Raw genomic sequence first — 22272 nt, 5'->3', positions numbered from 1 at the left:
TTTGCTGGAAGCCTCTCTCTCTTTTGCCGGCTTAAAAAAAAGTAAGCTATCATGAATCTTTCAGCCTTAGGAAGTTATTCAGATAACAACCTGAGGGAGCTTAAACGTGTGGCTTTCCCCAGTTGAGCTTCAGAGTGGGAGCTCATCTCCTGATCCACAGAAACTTAACGGTAATAAATACAAGCTAAGCCTCTATGTTTACAGTAATTTGTTGAATAGCAATAGACAGTGAATATCAGCACCAAGTTTCAGTACGTGGGTAATGTCTTTTAATGGCTTCATAGAAGTGTCAAGAGGTGACCAGGTTTAAAAAACTAAAGTCTGCTTTCAAAACATTCATCTCATTTGATTAGAAAATTAAAGAGACAGAAAAGGAGAAAGGAAGAAGAAAAAAAATCTCCTTTTCTGAAAAGCCTTCTTTATTTCAGAAAGGCACTGGATTTTGATTTCATAGTCCACAGTTATGTAAGGAAACAAATATAAAGTAACAATACTTTTATGATCTGCAGGCTTAATGTAGTAATGCACTATTTACTATACTCCGTTTGTATACATTCATGAATACTTATACTTTATGATAAGCTGTACGCACAAACTGTCCAAGTTTGATGTCTTCAGTTCAAACTCAGATTTTTAACACTATTTATATCAGGCACCGAAGATATAAAAGTATCGCATAGTAGAAAGTGAGGATTAAAAGTTCATTTCAAAAAGCATATTTTCTACCTGTTTGACACAGTTATGGTCATTCAGCCATATGATAAAGTAATTCCCAAAATGCTTGACACAAATTTAGTTTTATCAAATATCATTCTACAAAAAAGTCTCACTCAGGTCAGACTCAGGCTAAAAAGCTATGCTGTGAAAAATTGACCCACATTTCCACTAAACAGCTTGTGAACACACCAAATATGACATCCCCTCCCTTCCTGTACCTTGGTTAACCAGCTTTGCTTTTTTCCCAGAACATAGATCAAACTCTTGACTTTTCTTATTACAGACTGAAGTGATACTTGCTCTGTCCCTTCCCTACCCCCATTTTGCATATGACATTTACCGTCATAAAGAAGTATTACACTTCTGTATTAATGCCGCAAAAAAGAAAATGACCTATAGACTCTGCTTTCCCAGATGACCTGTGGTAGTTCCCTAAGCATTTTTTTCTCATCATAGAATTTGAAACCATCTCTCCCAAAATGAATGTCTTTCTCTCTCCTGGGCTTTGTGAAATAGGGTTAATGAGAGATGCTGCCTTTATGTAAGCTGATCTTTAACATGATAATTCTAGAGAACAAGAGATAAACAATACCATTTAGATTATACACGGTTTTCAAGTTCTTACTAGGTATTAAGGTGTTTATATATGAAAACTTGCTTATGAAAGCCAGGAGAATCACCCTAAACATTTGCTTTCCTCCGTACCAAGACTATATGCTTTTCTATGCAGTATCTACAATTTGCATTTTAATCTTTTCTCTCAGGGGAATAAAAAGTACTCTGAGGAAAACTACACAGAACCAGCAACAAAGTAAATTATATCTAGAGAGACTCAGAGGATAGGCTAGAAGCAGGAAAAATTGGCTTCCAATTTCAGCCCTGCCACTGCCTAGCCCTGTGACCATGAGATGTCTCTGGATTTCTGCCACCTTAACTCTTGTGCCCTACATCCACTGTTCCAGAATCATACTGAAGTGCCTTTAGTCTATCAGGCATTTAGCAAATGGTAGGCAGGATTGCTATTGTGCCTGAGAAAGGTGCTATACTCTGCCTTTCATCTGAATGACTTTCATGCAGATTCCACAGGGTGTTTGTAATCTCAAAGAACAGAAAGCATGCCCCACCTAAAAACCTTTTTATATCTTATTATTTACTTCCTATCATACAAGCTTCCTTATCCCACCCTACTTTTTTTTCTGAAAATGACTAATCCTTAAACCCTAGTTTACATACACACACACACACACAGCTTAAAATCAGTGAGGACTGATTTTAAAGATTTTTTTAAATCCAGATTTTTTACTTAAGAGTAATTGTATCACCAGAACAAAGAAGTCATGGATTTTAATGAATATTGAATAAAATATAGCATGATTGAAAAAATGTAATTGATACAAATGAATAAAGAATGCTGAGATGATGATCATTTGGAATATGTAGAATAGAAATATGTGGAAAAAAACATACAGGAGGGAAATTCTTTTCTGAACTCTTAACTTTTTGGATTTTGGACACTTAAAAAAAAATAGTCACCAAGTGATAGGATGCTGAGAATTCCAGACTGTTGTTAACGCTCAGGCAGAATGAAAATTGAATTGGACAAAGAGAATGAGATTCCCCACTCCTTTTGTTTAGACATCCTATAACAAGGATCTTTTTTATGGTCTTCCTTGGTACCCATCTCATACCTTATCTTTCACTGGTTCTCATGAAATGCAACCTCTTATATTAAACCTTACACTTCATGCTTTATTATGAATATGGATGTAAATCTTTGCTTATAATCCTTTAAAGATCTGAACAGAAACATTCAAACCTGCATTATCCTGGGGCTCTCCAGAAGCTACTGAGCTTAAGCAAACAAGGTTTTGTAACCAAATCATTATATTCTGTCACTCCCTATTCACACTTGACTCCAAAAAATTCTCAATTTTTCATATGCATAATCTGGAAAGTAAACATTACTCCTTGCTTTCACAGGCAGCATTAGAATCAGGCACTTGCATTAATTTGTTTTACCACCTAAACTTATTACTTAATTTCCCTAAGGCCTGTTTTGAACTTGAACTGCTCTGGTTGAAAAATGATTCAAAAATCAAAAATAACGTCATAAAATTTTAAATAAAGGTCACCATTGCTGTGAAATGGGATGTCAGTTTTGCAATCCATCCACACTTTCCCACCGAGCTGGGTGGAGCCAATCTGGTGGAGTCTAGTGACTGCTATGAAATGAGCCAATCCAAAAGGGCAGAATGACCCATCAAAAGCGACTCTCTTCCTCTTCCACAGCTCGGTGAAGGCCAGGAATGAATTTCAAGAGTTGTTTGCGGACACTTCCCCTTCTGCTTTTCCTGGGCAGAGTCCCAAACATGCTTGAGTAATTGCCTTCCCACAAGGGAGACAGGGACCCATTGCTGGTGGCACTGATGCTCCGATTCCTCCTTGAAGAAGCCCTCCTCAGAAAATCCTCCCCATCCCTGGAGAGGAAGCACTCATCATCAGTGCTTGTCTGCCGGCTGAAGGCACCCCGGTTGGAGTCCTCGGACACACTTGTCTGGTAGCCGTCCTCACTGTCCACTGTCATGGAGCTCAACCAGCTCTTACAGCTGCTCTCGCTGGATAAGCGATTCCGGTCCAGGAGGTCTGAGGCTGGCCCAGGCAGGATTCCAAACAAAGACAAGTCATCCATGTCCATGTTTTCTAAACTTGGGCAGCTACCTGCGTCACCTAGAACATAAAGAACAAAGTCGGCTATAGAATGGATTTGATCATCAGTCACTACAAAGTCTCCAATTTTTTTTTTCTTTAAAGAGCATAAGAATAGCCGGGCACTTTGGTGCATGTCAGTACTCCCAGGGGCTCAGGAGGCTGAGGCAGGAGGATCAATAGTTCAAAACCAACCTCAGCAACTTGGCAAGACCCTAAGCAACTCAGTGAGACCCTGTTTCTAAATAAAATAGCAAAAATGGGCAGGGATGTGGCTCAGTGGCTAAGTGCCCCTGGGTTCAATCCCTAGTACAAAAATAAAATAAAATAAAATAAAAACAAAAAGCCATAAGAATATTTCCTCTGTGCTTTTTCATAAATGAATAAGCATACATAAATAAGGCATTTCTTGAGGTCATTTGATGAACCATGTAGGAAGGTTTCGTGGACTAGCTTCCAAGGGAAAGTTTTCGTGGTCAGAAAATTATAATGTCTGAATAACTTTAAATAAAATGCTTCATGCTATATTTTGGATCTGGAATGTCCTCCAAAGATCAAAGTGGTTAAGGCTTGATCCCTAGCATGGAGCTGCTGTGAGGTTTTATGTCATATGGAAGAAGGGAGTCTTCAAATTTGATTATGGGGTCTTGGATTCTTATTCTTTCTCCTATTCACTTCCTGGCCATGAGGAGATGGTTTTTGCCCTTCTACATGCTCCCCCCATAATGTGCCACCACAGGTCCAAAACAATGGGACCCCTCCACCATGAACTGAAACCTCCAAAACTATGAGCCAAAATAAACCTATTCTCTTCATAAGTTGATTACCTCAAGTAATATTGGCAGTAAACTAGCATTCTTCACATGAGAACTGTTTGACCCAGCTGAGAGTGGGTCATTATAACTTGTAAGTCACCAAATGACCACTTCCTACACTTAAGTGATCCTGGAACATTTCATTAAAATTTTCACAGAAATGAGGTTAAGAAAAGAAAAAAACACTTGAGGAAATTCTTTCTTATGGATCTTCTAATTCAATTCCTCTGGTTCTTAGTTATTTTTCTTTAAGTAATTGTAAGATTATTATAAATCCATTTGAAGTATATGGGAAACACAGTTATAAATCAGAGAATTCAACTCTGTTTATAACAGAAGGATTTATGAAGTCAAATATATCTCACTGCCTCAATATTCCACATTTTGTCTTAGAATACTTAAATGCTCTAGAATGGTACTGTACCTACAAAGCATCTCTGCCATCCAATTTATTTGAAGAAACTGAATTTCATCTGCTTGACTAAATTTTTTCCCTCAGTTCTTTATAACCTATATCTGGGTTCTCCAAACTGAAAGGTTCATCACACCCCACCTTCCTGTCTACACATGCCTGCTGCGGAGCTGTTTTGAGTTAGTTGCCGCTAAAAGAAAGGAGATATTTTTAATGACGGTCTTAGAAAAGCATGATGAGAATGTGAATCTGCCTCAAGAGAGGTTCTAGAACATCACCACTCACAACACTCTTTTGTTTTGTGCTGATTATTCCCACTTCAGCTCTCCTTTGTCCTCCATTGATGATATAAAAAACAGTACTCTTTTTCCATTTGATCTGCAGGGTTGAGCATAGCTAGCTGTGTAGTAACTAGTCATGCTTTACTTTCTTCTTCATATAACCTGCACTCTTTCATTTTAAAGTGAGTTGATATACTTTCTTTGGTTCTATAATCAATTGCCTTGTAGAATCTCATCCCTTGGGTGTTTAGTTTTAGAAAAATTTTATTTGGTTCTATAATCAATTGCCTTGTAGACTCTCATCCCTTGGGTGTTTAGTTTTAGAAAAGGTAGACTAATAAAATCCCTCAATTCCCCAAAAGCTGTGTGACAATGACCTTCTGAGGATACTGACTTGAGGATTTCATTCATGTGAGAGCCATTTCTGTAGAGCCCAAGGACTGCAACATTTGCCAGACTATTTGGGATACACCAGACATTGAGGTGAAGGCTCCTCAAATACTCTCATGTCTATGAAAGCCAGGAAGTTCCTGCAAAGATGTTTTTGTATCTCAATCTAACAAATTTGAGACCCTCAGAAATGTCTTGTAAATTTTTAAAAATATTAACTGAATAACATAAAAAAGAGAAGTAACTGGTACATGTTTCAAAAACATCTAAGTTTCAACCCACATTACTAAGCTATAAATAAAGACCTAATTAGAGTTCTATCTGTTTAGATCAAATAAAGAACTCCAAAAACTAAAGAGCAAAGAAACAAATAACCTGATTAAAAAATGGACAATAGACTTAGGCAGACATTTCTCCAAAGGAGACATACAAATGGTTAACAAATATGTGGACAAAAATGTTCTACATCATTAATCATCAGGGAAATTGCAAATCAAAACCACAATGAGAGATCACCTTACTTCAATAACAATAGTCACTATTAAATAGACAAAAGATAACAAATGCTGGTGAGGATGTAGAGAGAAGTACTGTAAATCAATGAAAGGAATGTAAATTAGTATAAGCATCATATGGAAAACATTATAGAGATTCCTCAAAAAATTTTAAAAAATATATAATAACTATCATATGCCCCAGCGATCTCACTACTATTTCTATACATCCAAAGGGAATGAAATCAGTATGCTAAAGAGATATCTGTGTTTATTGCAGCACTATTCATAATAGCTAAGAAATGGAAACAACTTAAGTGTCCATCAAATGATGAATGAAGAAAGAAAACACCATACTCATACACAATGAAATACACTCAGCCATAATGACCAATGAAATCCTGTCATTTGTGACAACATGGATAGAACTAAAAGTCACATGTTAAAAAAAATAAGCCAGGCACAGAAAGACAAGTGCTGCATGATTTCACTCATATGGGAATATTAAAAGGTTCAGAGTAGATTAGTGGTTACCAGAAGTTAGGGAGAGTAAGGAGAGTTAAGGACCAGAAAAGGTAGATCAGTGGATACCAAATTACAGTTAGGTAAGAGTAAGAGGTTCTGGTCCACTGTTTCACAACAGGGTGAATATAGTTGACAACCATGTACATTATATCTCAAAAGTTAGAAGAAAGTATTTTGAATGTTAGAAGAAAGTATTTTGAATGCTTCCATGACAAAGAAATGATAAAATCTTGAGAAGGTGGGTAAGTTAAATATTTTACAATATATACATGTATCAAAACATCACATGGTACTCCATAATATGTATAATTCTTATGTTTTTATGTATCAATTCAAAAGTTCTAAAATTGTATCTTCTTCTGCAAAGTGATTATCACTTTCAACAGATACCCAAGGTTATATATAGAGAATTGATTTAAGTGTTATCCAAAGAAGCAGCAAGAAGTAAAGTCTATTTCACACCCACACAGCTAGTGGTTGCAGTGAAGTGTTTGTACATAAAAGTTCATTCCTCAGGTCACATCAGTCACAAAACAAGTAGCCGCTGACAAACATTAAGCTCAATGCTTTCCTCCAGAACACACAGAATGGCAAGAGCTATACATTCCCTGTTGCAATAATCTTACACGTCTGTTTTGGTTAGGGACCAATGAGACATGATTTCGCTGCATAAATGTAGCTTTTACAATTTGAACAAATGGTAGGAACTCTACCTGAAAAATGTGTAACCATGCCAGCTTCAACAGCTTCTGAGAGCTACCCAGCCCTCACACCATAATCACTCTCAGGAATTTCATTCATTTGCTTAAACAGCAGTCAGGCAATTTTTCCTACTGCTCCTCTCAAGTATCCAGACACCTCTTGAAAGTGTGTGCATGAATGTGCATGTTGTATGTGTATAGAGAAAGGCTGTGACTTGACTTGAACATGCTAATGAAAGTTCATGCTAATGAAAGACTACTACTGTTGATTGGTACTGGACAAATTTTTCTTATAATAACAATAATCAACTTAGAGGCAGAAATACTGAAAGGATGAAATGTTCATGTGGTTTCTGAACAGGAAATTGCCTTTACCATGAAGCAGGCGCTGTTCCTGTAACTGCAGAGACCTGTACTCCACCCATTTTTTCTTCAAGGTTTGCTGTAAGAAAGAAAGAAAAAAAATGCTTATTATTAGGAAAATCCCAGTAAAGAAAGCAATTTAATTCTATGTATTGAGATTTGTCATTAAAATTTTCTTTTCTTTCAAATGCTACAAGCCTCTCCCATTCATTAAAAGATTTTGCTGTATTTTGTATTAAATAAAAATATTGAAGATACTAATTTCTCAAGGAATAAACTAGTAGCACCAACTCTTCTTTAAAAAAATGAGGAACAATTAAATTTATATTTTTTATTTTAAAAACTATTACAGACCCAGATTGTCTGGGTTTATAAGAACTTATTACCTATTTAGACAAAGACGTGCACTCTCAAATTTCTCCAAATGCATGTGAAGGCAATAATAGAACCTGAACTTCAAGAGTCTCATGAGGGTTAAATAAGCTGACAGATGTCAAATAATTAGAGCAATGACTAAAACTTAGTAAATGCTTAACAATAATCATCAATCTCTTAGAAGCCTATGGTACAAAAACTGCATTTTTTGCTGTACATTTCTTTATTTTCTATACCACAAATGAGAACAGACCTGTTTTCAAATGTCTCTTGGAAGGCTAATATTAGATTACTGCTCAACACCCTGACTCCTTAGCTGGTTCCTTCCTCGGCTGCTGCAGCATGTGAGAACCAGAACCCACATTGGGCAGGAAGTGTATGCTCTCAAAACAGCATGCAAGTTCTGGCCTCTAGCACAGGGAAAGCTGAGGCCATGGAAATCCAAAACCAATCAGGCGGAAGGCATCTGACAAGACAGTTGTCACAGATTCACTCTCCCTCCCATCCCTTGTCCTCTACTCTACCCCTCCCTTTGCTTCTTCAGGTTTCCATAGCTAGCCCAGCAAGTGGACACAGCTCAGACATGCCAGGGACACTCATCCTAAAAGAAAGACAGACTAGTTGGAAATAAGCAGTCCTTTGTTCAAAGCAAGCTGGAGGATTAGATGAAGGTTAAAAAGAAAGTAAAAAAAAATACATTGGAGAGGGAAAAGTTTAAGGGAAAGAAAATAATAAAATTGCAAAAAAGATCATTAAATGCATAAGGGGAACATAGGTCATTGCTCACGCTTCAAGGACTGAACAGTAACTGGGCGGAATCTTCCCAGCCTCAATAATGGTAACAGTTAAAAAGTAATCCTTATGGTTGCCAATATAATATGCAAACAATAAATCAAAGTAATAAAATGCTTGGCTCGGTTAATTTCTTATTCCTTCAGAGTGATAACATCTTTAATGGGTACAAAACTGCTGGGCTGCCTTAGTCACAGTCCTTGCTGACTTCCTAAGCTTGTGGATACCTGAGGGTGAGAATCAGGGATCCAGAAGTATAGAACTAGGGAGAACTGGAATATACACCTACTCCTTTCTTCTTTCTTAAAGAGATTTATCTCCTACAAGGGAACAGAGTCCAGTAGAGAAGCATAATAGTAGGTTGACAGTCAAAACTAAATATAGAAAGAAAATGAAGTAATATTCCTGAACTTACTATCCAAAAATACAAAGCCAGGGCTTGCCAAGCATATAATTTTTGCAAACATAAAGGTTTTAAAATAGCTAATTTGTTGATCTGGCCCAGTCATCTAAGAATGTCATCACTTAACACCATGAAAATACCAGTGTAAAGAGCAGATGTGTCAAAGTGACTAAGAGTTTTTAGTCTGTAACTAAGTTTCCTTATTTTCCTCAGAGTCTATTTCTTCCTGTGTTATTGATAGCACATTGTATATTTGAATAAATATGAACTGTCATCATCCCATGAGAACTACATGAGTTCTAGCCATCCTGGGCCACATTGCTTGACTGAGCCCCGTTTAGGGCCTGATACAGAGAAACTGGCATAATGTTTGAATACTGCATGAAAGAGCACACAAAAACTGGCTTCATGAAAGGACCTGCAACTATCACACATTAGATTGGTTCCAAATATTTTTCAAGTGTTTTCAATCTACATGAGATATAAAACCAAACTTCTCCCTGGCTTTAGTACATTTACTGTACTTTCAGAGATAATATGCTATTTAATTTTTATAATTTCCCCCAAAAAATGTCATGGACTAGAAAATAAAGTTATGGTACAGCAAAATATTTTTTAAGGGCTACAAAAATAGAAAATGGCAGGGCTAGATTTAAAACTAGATATCTCAGCTAGTCCACCAGATGTGCTGTTTTCATAATATACATCTGAATCATAGGTCAAGAGAAAGGGAATCCCTGTAAATGTGACTCAGAAGGGACCACTGTTTCTAAAGAAGAGCTTTTGTCCCCACAAAGAGTCTTTGGGGAATAGAATGCTCACCAGTAGGGGATGCACAAAGAAATGTCATCCTGCAGAAGGGAAGACAGCCTGACCTTGGCTCTAGCTCATACCCAGACATTTCTGACTCAAGAGATGAACTAAAAAATCTCACAATTTCAAAATTAGAAGTAGAACAAAAATGTCAGACATACGTAGAAATGAACCTTAATGTCTATTGGGCCTAGAGAAGCTGGAAGAGGCAACTATAAATTCATATCCTCTGTCAGTATACGGTTTAAATGCACCTGTCTGAAGCGCAAGACTGAGTCAAGCTCCCTGCTTAAGAAATGAAACATGGCTAAAGCTTTCATGCAAAGAAAAGGAGGTTGAGAAAAGCTACAGCTATCTACCTAGAGAGAAAGGAGTACATAAGCATATTCTCATGACCTGAGCCGAGTCCCACACTGACTCTCCAGGCTAGGCATCCAAGCTACCAGACTGGCTCTGGATTGGGAGTCTCAAAGTGCTGTATGGAGGCAACTGTCCACCTATAACATTTAGCTGAAGGAGATGCTACAACTCAAGGAAAGCAGGTGGTTTAAACTCCAAAATTCCCACAGATGTTTAATGAAAGCAAAATCATAAAATTAAAGATCAATACATGGATTCTCTACAAGCAAAATAAAAAGAGCAAAGTATCCAAAGAAGGGATAGGGATGTGGCAGTGGTAGAGTTCTTGCCTAGCATGTGTGAAGCACTGGGTTCAATTCTCAGCATGACATATAAACAAATAAGTAAAGTAAAGGTCCTTCAACAACTAATATATATATATTTTTTTTCAAAAAAGTATCCAAAGAAGTCATTAAAATAAGAATCCTTATAATCCCCTGAGAGAGATAAATGAGATCAATATTCATAAGAAAAAGAAAGTTTGAAACAAAGAAAGGAAACAAGAACAGGTACACTTGATAATAAAATATAAATAAATTTTAAAATTGAATAGAAAGAATACATTCTATTAGAATGGAGATAATAAGAATGTTACTGAAGATATTACTAAGAAAGATAAATCAAGAGACTCTAAGATATGGTGAACAGGAATTCAAGATGATAATGTAGGAAGTGGTAAAGAAGTAATAGTCAAAAAGATCCATGTGACTGTATTCCAAATCTGAATATAGTCACATGTCTTTAGACCAAAACTGAGAGCTCTAAGCAGTATAAATTTGGAAACCTAATACATGCAGATAAACTGTATCTCAATAAATATTTTTGAAATCATGAAAGTAGACAGAAAAAAGATAATAGATTGCCTCCAATACAAATATTGGTATTTTAAGATTTAAAAAAAAAAAACAGACCCCTAGAGAAATTACCAATGATGGTGGTAGGAGAGATAGATGGGGGAGTGCATAAAAGGTAGAAAATGAGGACATAATCACATTTGTGACAGAGATCAAGAGGTATTTATTGGGGCTGGGGACATAGCTCAGTTGGGAGAGTGCTATTCTCACATGCACAAGACCCTGGTTCATTCTCCAGCACTAAAAAAAAAAAAAAAAGTGTGTGTATGTGTTTGTGTGTGTGTGTATGTGTGTGTATATATATATATATCAACTTCATGCAATATATTTAAAATTTTTTAAACTTTATCAATAAAAATGTAAACCACAAAAACAGTTCAAAAAAGAAAAGAAAAAGAAAAACTGAGTTGTCTTGCAAATAAGAAGAATTGAAACATCAGTTAAAAAGTATTCTCACCACAACTGAATCTCAAGTACAGATGATTCAGATGGCATTACAAGAATTCTTCCAGAGAACAAAAAAAAGAAAGAAAGAAAGAAAGAAAAAAGGAAGGCAGTCCCCAGCTCATGTAAAAAAATCCAGTAAACTTGATAGTAAAACTTTAAAAGATGTCTGAGAAAATGAAAATATAGGTCAGACTACCTGTAAAATAAAGCCATTTCAAAAAATATGGCAAATCAAACCTATAAGTACAGAAAAAAATAATTATAAATTTCAAGAATAAATCAAATTGGGCCTATCATAGAAATAAAAGTGTGGTTTTACATCAAAAAATCTCTAAATGTCATTCACCATACTTTTGTTTCTGATTTTTTTTTGTTATTCATAATACTGACTGATATTTTTAAATGAATAAATGAGAAGACCATCTTTACAGAAGCAGAAAAGGTATGTGCTGAAAATTAATACATAATCTTTATAACTACCAGAAAATGTGAGGTAGAGGGGAACCTATTTAATCTGGAAAGTATTTTCATAGAAAGAGCTCATTCTTAGTAGGAGAATATTGAAACAATTCTTTTAAAAATCAAGAACAAAACAAGCTTACCTATTATTATTATTTCTATTTATCTTATGTGGTAGGCCCTAGCCAGTGTAGTTAAGTAACAAAAGTAACTGAATGTCATTTTGACAGATATTATCTTTATAGAAAACCCCAAATAATCTACACATAATTTTTTAGAAATTATATCATTTAACAAAATATTTGAATACAATAACATAGAAAAATTGATTTTGCATATGTATACATTACCCATAATCCAAACATTTATCTCTCTTTTGCACAAACAAATTAACTTTGACAGTTTAAAAAATCGAAATATAATATGAAGCACTTCTTATGACTGATAAAAATTTAATGACAAAATATTAGAAGCATTTCCTTTGAATTCAGGAAAAAAAGCTACTACAATTTATAACTTACTGAAGATCCTAGACAATGCTATAAGATAAGAAAAATAAATTAGTTGAATAATTGAACTGGTGCTTAGTTTGTGGCTCAGTGGTAGATGCTTGCCTAGCATGTGTAAAGCCCTAGGTGCAGTCCCAGCACCACCAACAATAACAATAATAAATATTACTAATAATAATTTTATTGAACTAAAGGGGCAAAACTTTCATTATATGCAGATATTTATGTAAAAAAATTTAAGGGATTTGTAAAGTTATTATCCAAATAAAGTAAGTTGTATGACTACTGGATTTAAAATTATACAAAAAAAAACTAGTAGCAATAATTGCAAAAAAGATTATATTGTTGCAGCAAGAAATCTTAGAGCATATCTAAGAGTAAACATAATAAAATATATGTAAAAATGCATGAAAAAAAATACAAAATATTTTGAAGTACTCAAAAGCCCTGAATAAAATGCTGAAAAATTCTGTTCAAAGTGAAAAAAAAAGCCATAAAGATTTTAATCCATCTCATTTATTTGATAGATGTAATCGAACTGATATTTAAATCTCAAAGAAGTTTGTTTTCTTTTAAAGAAATTTTTAAAATTGACTCAAAAACTCACAGGAATGAGCAAAATGACACAAGTATCAAAACCATTGCTATTGAAAAAGATAACAGCTTGTTAAAGTACTGAACATGCAGGAAGAGGATGCAAGATAAAATATAATGAATCTATCCTCTTGGGGTGGATAATTAATAAGTGCATACTTTATGAGGAAAACAAATAAAGGGTAGCTGTTTAAAAACAAATCACAAATAAATGAACTGTGATAAGCCTCACCATCTCTGCTCAGACAGGTCAACTCACTGCCATGCAAGAGTCCTAGGAGGAAGAGGTCACTGGGGGTCAGGGGAAAGTCTGCAAGGCTATGCCTCACGTACATGTGAACATATCTGGACTTCATGACTTGGGAGACTCTCCTCAGCCTAGAAAAATGAGTTTTTATGACCCTTAAAGAACCATCTCAGGAGATTTTCACTGAATATCCAGTGTTGTGCATTGTTTCTTGGAAATATTTTCCCTCCTTCGAAGTTGATAGTGTTTTCCAATGAAAGGAGGCTGAAGGACAGCAACAGCATTAAAGAGAGATGGTCTCTGCTTAAGGAAGAACCAAGAGAGGACATTTCACAAGTCCTCTTTATTTTTTTTTCTCCAAACAAAATGTAAATCAAAAGAGATCACAGGTGCATCAGTGAAAAGTCCTTCAAATGACGTGCCTTCCTATTGCCTTTCTGAGCCCCATAGACACACTGAAGGAGGAAGGAAGAAGGTGATTTATACCTATTTACAGAATTTGATATTCCTGCAAAGGCAATTGTGTAGCTCTTGATAATTTAGCAGTTCAGATTCATCATAACATTTCATCTTCAAGGGCTATCTCAATTCCTCAAATAGATCTTTATTCTACCACTCACCCATTCAAGGATGAAAAATGTACCCCACTGTATTAAATCAAATTACCTTTAAAACCTGCAGCTTTTCTTCAAGTTCTGTTCTTCTGAGAATGGTTGTTGCATTAAGAGTCTCTATCCTGTTTTAAGGAGGAAAAAAAGGTTGGGGGTAAATAATGTGAGTGAGTGATTCATTTGGATGAGTTTCATCTTGATGGAGTTTGACACTTGGAGGACAGACCACACTAAAAATGCAACATAAATGTCACACTTCCATGGCCCTTCAAGGACCTGGGATCTAAGCCAAGTATTCTCACTACATTTGGAGAAATAAAATGTGTAGTGGGGGAGAGCTCCCCTTGAAAGTGTAGATGAAAAGATCCTGGTAAATTCATAAGTTTTACTTCATTTGATAAAATTGCTATGTGATAACAATGGCTGCTCTCTACCAGAATCTATTCTTTTGGGACAGGCTGAATCAGCTCATGCATGTGGTAACTATTTATTGGGCATCTAGCATGTGCCAAACTCCAGACACGATACTATGAAGAAAAGGTATGACTAAAACAGCAGACTCTGGGGCTCTCCCAACAGTGGGATCAATGTGCTATTTCTTGACATGGGCGGCAATCCTTTCCTCCTAGGATTCTGGGAGGCCTTACCTCTGTAAATTGCCTTATCACTTGAGAACAAGAACTAAAAGAACCAGAACGACTATAAAATAATAACCTTTGTATGATTCTTTCTTCTCAAACCTTTAGTTTACAAACTTTATTCCCAGAATTATCACTTTAACAGTGTTCTTTTCTTCCTATGCCAAATGCTTTTCTAATAATAGAAGACTTATTCTATCCTGACTGATTTGGTTTGTTTTGTGTGCTCAAATTACCTTTATTTTGACTACGAAACTATCAATCATTTATGAATCACTCCTAAGCATTTTAAAATACTGGTTCAAATTCCTTCTGATAACTAGGCTGTAACTGTATTTATAAAGATGAAAGCAATTTCAGAAGGCATGGTAAATGCATAAAATATGGAGACCAATTTTCCTCTATTTCTAATAGCATCATACCTGAGATAATGAGCTGACAACAAGCCAAAATGCTGTCTGCTTTCTAATTAAGACAGTCTCGATTCTCTGAGCCATACAGGGGATTGCTGTGAACCTCTGTCACTGAGACTCTTAATGTGGGTCTGACTTGTTCGCATAATAGATATGCATGGGCAAACCTGCAGACCTCAGCGGACCCTTCCTTCAGTATTTGTGCAGATTGCCTTCCATTTGCCTGATCTGTGGACTCTCAAGTACTACCCCCCCCCTCTATGATCTGCAATCTGTCCCCTTCACCCATGTGAAACATACATTTCTGACTCTGCCAGCATTTTCTCTTTGACTCTGCATGGTGCCTGCCTTCTGAATCCAAGTTTCTCTGGAGCAACAGTACCCCCATCTTTTCCCTGAACTCACAGAACCCACAGAACTGATTTAGTCATTTACCCCCATCAATCATCCTTCAAAACCACTCATGCACACCCATCAACATATCCCTGAAGTATCAAAGAGTATCCACCAAATTCTTTCAGCAGCTCATGATGAGAGTTGTAGCTGAAAAGAATGGATCCTGGTATCCAGAGCAGGTGACCAAATCCAGCCCTGCCACTGACTATTTGGGTAACCTTAACAAGGTCGTCTCTAAGCCTCAGGCACTTCATGCACAGATAGGAATAAGACCAACCTAAGTAGCTGTGAAGAATGGATGGGATAATATTGGACCCACCTCAATGAGAGTAAAACCTAAACTCTTTGGCATAGCTGATGAGACCCACAATCTGCTTCATGGCCAACTCTGTCTTCATTTTGTATATTCTCATTAACCCACCAGCTACCTATTACACTGGGTTTCCCTCTGTCGCTTCCACATGCCAAACCCATTCTGAGGGCTCAGAGGTCTCTCTCTTTACCTAGAATGTGCTTACTAAGACTTCCTATGACCAACTTTCTCTCTACTAGTCTTGGCTCAAGTTTCCCTCTTTAGAAAAGACCACTTAAAACATCTAAAACTGAACAAGCAGACTTCTTAGTCGGTGTTCTCTCCCCTTGCCCTATTTTACTTTCCTTGTAGCAGTTATCAACAACCAAAATATGAAAAAATTACTTATTTTTCAGGATTTTCTTATCCATCTCCTTCCACAATTATTAGAGTTCTAAGCAGGTCTTCATCTTTGCCTCTCCGGAACTTACCACTAGTTACATAGTATTTATCCATAGTATAATTTTAATGAATGGGTGAATATTATTTTCTAACTACTGAGAGAAGGTCTAGGAATGCTATGATAGAAGATGATGATGCTGTTTTTTCCTTGAGGCAGTTTTCACTCATGGAGACTCAATATTGATCTGGAAATCAGTCAAGTCTCTAATTGGAAAAACCAATATCTTATAAAAATAATTCTGGAATATTGGTAGAAGTGTTTGTGTTTCAAGGTTGGGAGAGTTGAACAAAACTTGATTCTTTCTCCCAAATGAAATAAGAGAAAAATGAGTGGCTGGTGGCATAAAAGGGAAAAACTTAGCCTTCTGACCTTCTATTTGTTGTATCTACAAGGTTATATCAACCATGGAAACTGAACCAGTTTTTCTCAGTCCAAAGAATGTATGCCACTTGAATTGAATTTGACATTGAAAATGCATTTGTAAATTCACAAAGACATTGGGGCTATTGATACCCACTGACTTCAGGTGTCGACAATATGTTCAAGCCTGAGGAAACCTTGAAAAACAAAAGGAACTGAAAATATGTGTACCCCATCCCAAAGCTGCAGTGTGCTGTCTCCCCTGTGGTGATCCTTAGACAAAAAGTCTATTCATTCATTCAGCAAGCATTGTGAGTCAATGTAACATCTTTGAAACCTTAGGGGAACTAAATGGATAGTTACCTTAGCATGTTTCCTGAGGATCTGATCAGGTCAACCACTTGCTTGTGTGTAAAGCCTTCTGTGCTCACACCATTGATATTTGCAAGGACATCACCTGGGAGATGCCAAGAAAACTGAACATTATATCGGTTAGTTAAATAATCCCTCCTGACATGCAAATGAAACATAACAAGCAAGCTCCACACAGTCTTGGAATCATTCAAGAAAATTTAAAGCAACAATCACCACCTGACCTTCACTATCCAAAAGCTTTCTTTTCTAGCTATGTAAATGGCTCTTAACAGGAGCAAAGTTACCTTACCAGCTTGCAGACCAGCAAGGTGAGCTGGACTGTCCTCCTGTATTTTGCAGATCATAGTGTACAATTCCAAGGAGCAGATGTTCTGATTCTGGAGCCTGTTGGTCTACAAAATTTAAGGAGATACCGAGTTACTACTCAAAACACTCAAACTATATGTGTGAAAACATGAAATTGTGTCAATTATTGTTAAGTGGTAAATAGGTAAATGCAAAGGACAATTTGGAAAGGCTTTCTTGACTACAGGTTGAATCAAAGGTAGCAATTTTGCAATTCTACCAGACAATGTGCAACCAACTTCATTCATAAAAAAACATCTGGCATGAGAAAGAAAGTGGGATGAGAGTGGCTCAATATTTCCTGTTTTCAAGCCTAAGAAACCACCTGATGTTATCATCATTACATATTTATTAAGAAAAATTAAGTTTCTTATTTCTCCATGGGATAAAACTATGGTGGCCAAGAGCAAAATCCTTATGTAGTTCTTGTAAGCTAAAGCACTCAACCTAGAATATGACACAGTATATATTCAGCAAGGGAGACATGCCAGCAATGATTATTTTAAAACAGAATTCTGCAAATAATGACAATCTTCCCTGCATTTATTCACAAACGCTATGATTGACTCCATTAATTTCATTTCTAAGCACTCTCTACTATGCCTTCCCCGAATTCTTACCAGTTTATCAGTCACCCAATTAGAAAAAGTTAGGCTTTGCCTCTTACCTCAGTGTGGCACACAAGTAGTTTGTTGATGTTGGGTTTTTGTTTCTGTTTTCAAATTATACCAAAATACTGAAAATGTGTGCTATGTACAGCATCCCAACTACTCAAAACAAACATATTGTTCTTTTTAAAACATTTAAGTTATGGAGTCTAGCTCCCTTTAAAATCAAAATAAGTATTTTGAGTTGAGTCTTAAATACTTGATTACTAAAAGTAAGCCACACTACATGACTGCTTCATTGTGCAGAAATTAATGTTGAATGTTGATTCTTTCTTATTTGGCAACCCCTGAGGCACCACATGTCAGTCATATGCAAGTCACATCTAGAAACTTTGATCTGTTAACCTCCAAGGGGTTTCTGCTCAATCCCTAAGGCATTCAGAGTCCCCATATCTTAAAGGTAGAAGGGATTTTTAAAATATCATGTAATATACTTCTCATCTGTATCAGAAATGGCTTTAACAGTTTTCCCACCAAAGCTATCACTATAGCTCAGATCCTTCCAGAGACAGAGGCTGGTCTAGTCCATGTGGTACATGAACCAAAGAAAAAACTGACACTCCTTTTGTAAGCCATTGTTATAACAATTTTCATTATCAGTGAAGTTCTACCCTCCATCCCCAGGGATCAGAGTGAAAACAATACAGGGGAAGCAATTTGATTTATGTAATTGGCACCTGAATGTACTCGTAATGGGTGTAAATTGGGGATTAGAAATAGGAGTAAAATAACAGACTCCCCAAAGTAACAGAAATTAGTACTTAAATATTTTTCTCATTCTCTCTCACTGATCTATTGTCTCCCATTACAATAGCAGTGACAGAATGATCACCTGCATTTCATGGAGACATAAAGATCACATTGCCCTTTCTCATGCCCAGTGACCTTCATTTCAACTTGTCATATTGATCATCCACTGATACCAACCACATTACTAGAGACTTTATATGTGTTATTGGAAATCCACAAGGACCCAATAAGGCAGTAATTAAGAGAATAAGAACCAAAGTGTACATGAATCTAAAGTCTATGCTCTTATCATGCTGCATTATTCTCATATGCAGTGGAAAATGGGCACCCTTGGAAAACCACGGAGGAAAATGGATCTGGTATTCTCCAAAATGTCACTCTCTTGGCAGGCCAGGACCCAGATATGTTTTTACACATGGTGCACATGAGGATATGTAAGGTTCTATTTGGCCTGCAAAACGTTCCTCAAAGCATTTCCCCTATTTGTTGACTTCCTGTCTCACTAAGATAACATACATGCTGTAGCTCAGAGGTTAAGCCATCAGCTCATGTCTATCTAAAAGATTGAGTGGCTCTGTGGCCTGTTGTCTACTCATGATACTTTTGACTCTTGTTCCATGTAGAGTAAGTATTTATGGCATGGGAGGGAAACATAAGGAAGCAGTGATAAATAGTATAGCAGAATGAGAAAAATCAGCTACACAAGTAATCATTTATCATGTTTTCAGTAGCAACTGCTGCACATTGCTGAGGATTATTCTCATTTAAAAAGAACCAGTCACAGAACACACAGTGTCTCTGTCAGAGAATAAGTAGTGTTTCATGTGAACAGGGAATAAAAGAATACTCCACTTCTAAACTATGATGCATTTCACCAATTATTATGGCAAATTAAAGATTTTACCAAATTTAAAAGTGGAAGAGTTCAGACAGTAAAAGGCATACTTTTCTCCTCTTTCTCCTTATTCATTCCATTTTGTTTCTTTACTCATAAAAGTGTTTTACTTAGCACTTCCTGTTCCTGATCTTAAAATACATACTGAGTTTCTAATTGTGGGGCTGATATCACACCAAAGTTTTCTGAAAGCAGCACAAAAGCTAAGATCTCAAATCTGCAAAACACATCTAAAAGAAATGTATAACTGCTGTGGAAAGAAACAGTTATGCTTAAACTACAACCATTGTGCTTAACTGGATCAGATTTCATTTCACCTATCTCACCACTTCTCCTAATGTGGTCATGAAAAAGCAAACAGCAAATAAGAAATTAAAATTTTAGACATTTATACTGAAACCTACAAAGACTGTTTAAAAATTCCCTACATCATGGGGCTGGGAATATAGCTCAGTAGGTAGAATGCTTGCCTTACATGCACAAGGCCTTGGGTTCAATCCCCAGTATCACAAAAGAAAAAAAAAGAGGTGAGGAGCTGAGGATGTGGCTCGGTCACTAAGCATCCTGAGGTTCAACCCTTAGTGTCAAAAAAAAAAAAAAGAAAGAAAGAAAGAAAGAAAGAGAAAAAAATTCCCACCATCATGAAGAATCTGTGAGTCAAATTTCTTAAATGTTTCAAGTAATAAAGTGCCTTCATCAGAAGAAAAAGACAAATCTCTCATTATCTCCACTAAGAAATCATCAATATCAAAATTTCAGTAACTACACATGAGTACATGTGTATCACATACACAGTCTATCAAGTGTTTCTCAGATATTGAGGATTTGGAACCTGGTATCTATTATAAGAACATGATTGTGTAAAAACATGTAAAGAAAGGAAATATTTAAAATGCACATCTGTATAAAGTATTTCTGATCTATCTTGAGCCTAAGATGGAAACAGCTCAGCACAAGGAACTGTGCATATCTCAGGAGTAATATTTTCTCAGCTTCAGTGTTTTCTTTCTTTGACACCACTCAACACTCTGGAAAACTACCAAAAACCCATCTACTGAATGAAATTCACAGTCTCCATAGCTCTGTAATCCTAACTTCATTACACTTTGCAAACATCATGACACTATTTGCTCCACTTTCTTCCTGGGGAGTCTTGAAAATTTGAAAACTACCCACCTGAATTTCAAATCCAAATGTTCCATTGTCCTGCTTTTCCACAGTAACAAGCTTTCTATAAAAAATAAAATAAAACCGCATGAAGTTCAGAGTATCACATCTGATACATATTTATTATTAAAAATCACTACAACAATTAAGAATAACTGGAATTTGTGTAAACTGTAGAACCTGTTATGTGTGTGTGCGTGTGTGTCTTAGCAACAGTCTGGAGAGCTATGTTCTTATGTATCTTGGTGGAAAACCGAAAAAACAACTGAATCTCTTTACCTTTGAGAACAGGAAAATTCACCCAAAGAACTTGATCGAGTCAAAGCAAGCTGAAAAACAGAAAAAGCCTTCAGTTATCTTAAGGTCTTTAAAATACAGATATAAACTGATCTAAATCACACAGGAGCTTGTTCTTCACCACTCTCTTTGGCCCAGCTCCTGGGAGGTTGTTACATAAAGGCAGTCATTTCTAATCCCTAGTGATACCAAAGAACAGTTGGGAACCTGGACTTTCAGTTTTTCGTTTAAAGTAAGGCACTGTGACAAGAGTTCATGTAATGTGGAAGAAATCCAAAGCTTAGAAATATTACTTCATCTCTGGTCTGCATCTAAAGCCTCTGAAGATGAACAGTAACAATGTATGATCACACTCAAATCCAAAGAAAATAGCCCCCACAAAATGCCATGAAACCCAAATCTCTGATGTTTGGAGATGCTGATGAAATAACTGTGTTAAGTGTAATAGTTCAGGATGCTAATGTTTTTAGCAGGATAAAATAATCTCTACAGAAACAACTCATATACAAAACATGAATCAGGTGAAACCATGGACTCAAAATCTCAATTCTATTTACGATTTATTTTTGCAATAGTTTTGGAAGAATGTAGTGAGATTCCCAGCCAAGAAAGGAAAGGAAACTCAGAATGGTTTTATAAATGGTATAAATAATATCACCTTCACTTCTCGGCATGTTGAAGAAAAGAATCACATAAACATAAACTTTCAGGATATATTCTACCATTTTAACAGAGGAGAGTCAATAAAGAAATCACACTTTGTTTCTTAGGGGACTGAAGCAGATTTTTGTGTGGTTTCTTTGTTTTGTTTGTTTGTAGTTTAGGAAAGGTTAATTAGCCCATTCTCAAGTATTGTTCCAAGGACCCTAAACATAAGCACATGCTACTAGCTAACTTGGTATTTAACTGCCAACTTAATATGGTTGTCATATGTAAGCAAATGCATAAAATGTCCCAATCCAGATAAATAGCCCAGATAAAAAATAAAATAAGTAAAAGATAAGAACCAGATGTAGAAAAATCCATATAAGAATTAATGCATATCTGACTAGTTACCCAGAAGCCTACGTTACTCTGGGGAATTCAAATTACCAGGTCCCAAATGCTAGCAGTCTCACAAATTTTCTGGAGTGTCCCAGTGTTAGTAATCCAGCCACCAGTCAATGAAGTTAATGTAATGAAGAGGTGAACTCATCCCACATATTTTATGTAAATTAGTTTTATTTGCCTCTTTTATCAGTTTTGGACCTTAACTCAATAATATCCCCCTGAAGACTGAATAAAACAGAATGGCTCAGAGTGGGGA

At 36.2% G+C, this 22272-nt stretch overlaps 1 protein-coding gene across 4 annotated transcripts in view; it reads right to left on the bottom strand.

Annotated features, from left to right (window-relative positions):
* Positions 1–246: 246 nt before the first annotated feature.
* Positions 247–22272, bottom strand: part of Cytip (cytohesin 1 interacting protein) — a 61275-nt gene continuing 39249 nt past the window's right edge. For all 4 annotated transcript variants that reach the window (XM_046426893.2, XM_046426895.2, XM_046426894.2 and 1 more), the window contains 7 exons: positions 20949–20998; positions 20679–20733; positions 17134–17236; positions 16833–16926; positions 13963–14032; positions 7417–7483; positions 247–3444 (listed from right to left, as the gene is read on the bottom strand). In XM_046426893.2, coding sequence (XP_046282849.1) covers positions 2978–3444; positions 7417–7483; positions 13963–14032; positions 16833–16926; positions 17134–17236; positions 20679–20733; positions 20949–20998 — 906 coding nt within the window. In that variant the 3' untranslated portion in view covers positions 247–2977. The remainder of the gene's footprint in view (positions 3445–7416; positions 7484–13962; positions 14033–16832; positions 16927–17133; positions 17237–20678; positions 20734–20948; positions 20999–22272) is intronic.

Source organism: Marmota monax, unplaced genomic scaffold (assembly GCF_021218885.2).
Source record: "Marmota monax isolate L192 unplaced genomic scaffold, Marmota_monax_Labrador192_F-V1.1 WCK01_AAM20220418_F8-fsc00048, whole genome shotgun sequence".
Lineage (NCBI taxonomy): Eukaryota > Metazoa > Chordata > Mammalia > Rodentia > Sciuridae > Marmota > Marmota monax.
The sequence above is the reverse complement of the archived record's forward strand: the minus strand, read 5'-3'. Positions and strand labels throughout refer to the sequence as shown.